At 45.2% G+C, this 4,755-nt stretch overlaps 1 protein-coding gene across 1 annotated transcript; it reads right to left on the reverse strand.

Annotated features, from left to right (window-relative positions):
• Nucleotides 1–997: 997 nt before the first annotated feature.
• On the reverse strand, nucleotides 998–4,406 carry LOC306747803 (protocadherin 8; the record flags this gene model as incomplete). Its single annotated transcript, XM_079230903.1, has 4 exons — nucleotides 998–1,326; nucleotides 1,464–1,597; nucleotides 1,837–1,907; nucleotides 2,043–4,406. 4 exons carry the CDS (start codon nucleotides 4,404–4,406, stop codon nucleotides 998–1,000), a joined length of 2,898 nt encoding a protein of 965 aa, XP_079087029.1.
• Between the last annotated feature and the right edge of the window lie 349 nt (nucleotides 4,407–4,755).

The raw sequence follows: 4,755 nt of genomic DNA on the forward strand, positions 1-4,755 counted from the left end.
GAACTACTAGCAAGTATTCAGGGTGATGTTTGTCAGTGTTGGTTATGGTTTTTACACTCAATAAATCATTCAGGACCAGGGACAGTTTGCACTTGCCCTACATAATCATGGTTGTATTGAACTTAATAAAAGTGACGTATTCTGCAAATAGGACAGTAAAGCTAGGCGAACAAGTGCCTTATCAATGTCAGAGTATTCAGATAAATACTTACTTGAGGAAACTGTATTTCATCCGGTGTATATTTTGTCCCATTTTACAGCTAAGTCAATATACAAGAGCTAAACATTCGCCCCTCATGGCGTCAAAGCACAAGCTCAGTCAAGAATTTGTCAAGCATTCTAATACATGCTGTACTGTGTTGTGTACAGGGATGGTGATTATTTAGAAGAGTAGAAGCAGGTGTGACAGCACCCAGCATGGTTTGTAGGAATAATGGTTTATACTTTATTTTCCACTTGAGTAACGCCTCGACTCTCTCATTTGCATGCAAGAAAGAAACTCAACCGAGCAACCTAGGTGTCTTCAAAGGCAGTCTCCCAGGTAATGCAGCAGCTTGAGACTTTACATCTGATCATCACTGACTGGAGTCTTGATCATGTAGATTCAAACTGGAGGGAGAGTTCTGCGTGTTTACAAATTCAAACTGGAGTTTCAACTAGCAAGGGAATTACAGCTAATCTTTTAAATGCAATGTGTCTCAGTTAAATATACTTATTGTGTGATCTTGCTATGTTAGTAAAATCTTCATGTTTTAGAAAATTGTTGAAAATATGACCTTTTTATCATTTAAATCACACTTTTATTGGGCAAAGAAAAACCAGTATGCATCATAGAATACAGTATACTGAAACAATTTTAAATGAATAAACATTATTTTATAATAATTCGTATCAACTAAAAGAAGATATATACACCTGTTGACTTCATAACAATAACCAGTTTTTACAAATATGTACATCCTCGAAATACATCTCAATTATCTCATAAAGACAGTTTTTAAAAGATAGTGGCAACTTCTGATGCCGTGGCCACAGTAACAATAGTTGGACTCTGGTCTTCATTACCCGCCTCACGCAGCTGCTGAGGAAAGTAAGACGGGAGGGTACCGGTCTTGGAGAAGGTCTGAATGCTCCTCGATTTTGGGCGATTTGTGCCATAAGAGTCCTTCCAAAAGTGAGGATAGCCATGAGGATTGTTGAAAACTGGTACTGGGGAGAATCCTATGGTGTATGCATTGTCTCTGGGACCTCTGACGCTCTGCGGTGGTACTGCACTGTACATGCTGTGGCAATCCCCAGACAAGCTGTTAGCAGTGCTGGAGGAACCTGAAATAAAAATGAAAAAGAGAGAAGAATAAGGATGAGAAATTGTTGATGCAGAAATTGGAAACCACATATATTCTGGTGAATATGTATGTTGAACTGCAGTGTGTGAAGTCAAATCTTGAGAGAATAATACATACCTTTAAGCCTTGGTTGGAAGGTGCTGAAGTTCTTTTTGCCTCCGTCGCCACTGATATCAGAGTCACTGTCGTTAAAGTCACTGTCCCCTTTCCCACTGTCCTTTACGCTCAGCTGGTCGCTGTTGCCAATGCCACTGCAAACACAATCAACAGATACAGTATGAGCCACCACTGCAGCACATTAGCTTGATTATTGATCTATTTTTTTCACATACGAGGCCTGTCTCTATCCTTCACATCTAACCTCATTGCACAGGAACAAACAACACAATGCATGCATGGTGCATGTTAAGTACCCTCTGTGTTCAGCCAGATTTGACTGTGAATAAAGCATATCATATCTGAGAAAAGAAAATACATCTAGTTGTCTTACCTCACTTGCAAGCAGTATTTGTCACCTTGCCACACAGATGTTGCTTGGAAATGCTTGGAGGGCAGGAACATCTAAGAGAACAAACAGAATGACAGCAGAGAGCTCAGTTTCCATTTCTGGCACAGAGATCAAGGCAGCACTTGGGAACATCATATGCATATGAAAATAAGAGATCAAAATAATAAATACTCCAGTAGTTGACTCACCTTTGTCTCTGAGTCCCCACTCCTCTGCTCATACAGGCAGGGATCATCCAGGGACGAGGAGGTTCTCTCGTGGAAGAAGCCTTGTTGTCCGGTGTACATGTTTGGTTCGGTTGAGCCGAGCATGGGAACGGGCCTTCCGTCGAACAGGCTGTGACACACTTCTCTCTTGGAGCCACGGCTTCGCCCTCCACGGCTGAGTTTGCAAGTCACAACAACAACCATTATTGCAATCAGCAACAATGCACAGCCCCCGCTGAGCATAATAATGACAATTAGCGAGCCGTCCAAGCCGGAACCTTCTTCATCACTTGACCGCAACACAATGACGACTTGGTCTTCAGAGGGCTGTGTGTCTGAGACGACAAACCGAATGGTGGCACCGCTACCGAGCGGGGATCTGCCATTGTCACTCACTGCGATTTTCATTTCCAGCACGTCTCCAATTTCAGATGTCAGCCATTGTTTCAAAGCAATTTCTCCAGTGTCTTTGTTCATTGTAAAGAGCTGTGGGTCACCTTGTACAATTTGGTAGTAGAGCTCGCCATTCACTCCCTCGTCCTCGTCTTCAGCTGAGACGCGAAGGGCAAGATAACCAGCAGGCGCATTAAAAGGCAGAGGGATATCCGCAGAGTCGTTCACAAGGACGGGGAAGGTGAAGTATGGATAATTGTCATTCAGATCCACAACTTTAATTCTGATTGTTGATGTGCTTGAAAGAGAGGGGGAACCTCTGTCTTCAGCTTGGATGACTAGCTCAATCTGCTGAAGAGTCTCAAAATCAAAAGACCTCAAAGTGTACAAAGAACCTGAGAGTGAATCCACAGAAACATAAGTGGACATTGGAGATCCTCCTGTCACCTCTGAATCTATGAGTTTGTAAGACACTTTGGCATTCTTTCCCACGTCAGGATCTCGAGCAACAACAGTGGTTACATATGAACCTGGGATGTTATTTTCCAGGACTGAAACTTCAAAAAGCGACTTACTGAAGAGAGGGGGGTTGTCATTCTCATCTGTCACACGGATGGTGTACTGTCTGACCGTTTTGAACGGTGGGCTGCCCAGGTCCTCTGCAATCACAGTCAAGTTATACTCTGGGATCTTCTCTCTGTCTAAAGTAGTGCTGGTAATAATCATGAAGGAGTCCCCATATGCCTGCTGCAGGGTGAAATGCTCGTGCCCGAGCAGGCTGATGCGCACGTACCCGTTAGAGCCAGAGTCTCTGTCCGAGGTGCTGATCAGAGCCACGAAGCTTTCCTCAGCTGCAGCTTCTGTGATGTAAGCGACTCCATCACTGCTGGAAGTCATCGGTTTGATGCTGATTTCAGGGGCATTATCATTCACATCCACGATATCTATCACGACTTTGCAGCTGGATGGGACAGAGTGTGTGCCTAAATCTGAGGCTTTGATGTTCAGCTCATATGACCTCCTCTTCTCAAAATCAACCAGCGCCTTCAAAGTCACGTCCCCGGAAAAAGGGTCGACGTGGAAGAGGCGGCCAGCTTCTGCAGACAGCCCGTCAGCAAACGCGTACGTCACCTCCCCGTTAACCCCGTCGTCGGGGTCAAAAGCATGCACTTTGAGAACTCTGTGGCCGACCGGGGAGTCTTCATTCAGCTCAACTTTCAGCGAGCTGTGTTCAAACGTCGGACTGTTGTCATTAAAGTCCAGCACGCTGATATGTACAACCATTGACCCGGACTTTGCCGGCACTCCTCCGTCAGTAGCGGTGACTTCGATTGTGAAGCGGTCCTCCACTTCCCTGTCGAGCTCCCTCACCAGCACCAGCTCAGCAAACTTCACTCCATCATCCCGATGTCGCACTTCAACCGCAAAATGACTAGAGGCAGAAATGTTGTAGCTCTGAATGTAGTTTCCCCCCACGTCCTGGTCGAGAGCGATCTGCAGTGGGAACCGTGAGTCCAGCGGGACGTTCTCCACTATCTCCAGGGTCGTCTCGTTCCGCAGGAAATGAGGAAAGTGGTCGTTAATGTCTTTTACCTCGATCTCCACGTGGATGAGTTGGAACTTTTCTTTAGAGAAGGCCACGACGTCGAAGCTGATGAAGCAGCGCGGAGACCTGGGGCAGAGCTGCTCTCTGTCAATTAGTTCCGCCACACTCAGAAGTCCGTCAATCTCCCTCATGTCAATCACCGAAGAGTTGTTTTCTTGCATGAAGCGGAACGATGTGCCCGGGTCATCAGCTGGATCAATCTTTAAATCTTGGGACAGATTCCCTATCTCCGTTCCGGGTGCATCCTCTTCATAGGTGATATACCTTGTAGTTGTACACTGAGCAGAGTATACAAATAAAGAGAGCCCCATGCACAGCCACATCTCTGCAATCTTGCAAAATCCCATGTTGAGGGGTTGAGTGCAGCTAAAAAAAAGTCATAAATGATGCAAACAATCCACCACCTGTGCTGTCACAACTGTGTTCAACTCTGACTTTGCTGTGGCACTATAAGCCCCAGTATATGCAAATAGGCTGCCCCATCGACCAATGGCCTTCCAGTGGTCCATGCACCAACAGGGACAGGTTTGGCTCTGCAGCAAACTAATGATCACTTTTGTGGAAGCAAATGGTTTATTAGATAAACTCATTGTGTGGCTTTAATCAGGCTGATAAATCAGTGTGACTTAAATAAATCTGCACATGGCAATCAATTAACTGACTTAATTACTTAGGGGACTGTAATAGGACTACAGT

This window comes from Taurulus bubalis, assembly GCF_910589615.1.
Source record: "Taurulus bubalis genome assembly, chromosome: 15".
Taxonomy (NCBI): domain Eukaryota; kingdom Metazoa; phylum Chordata; class Actinopteri; order Perciformes; family Cottidae; genus Taurulus; species Taurulus bubalis.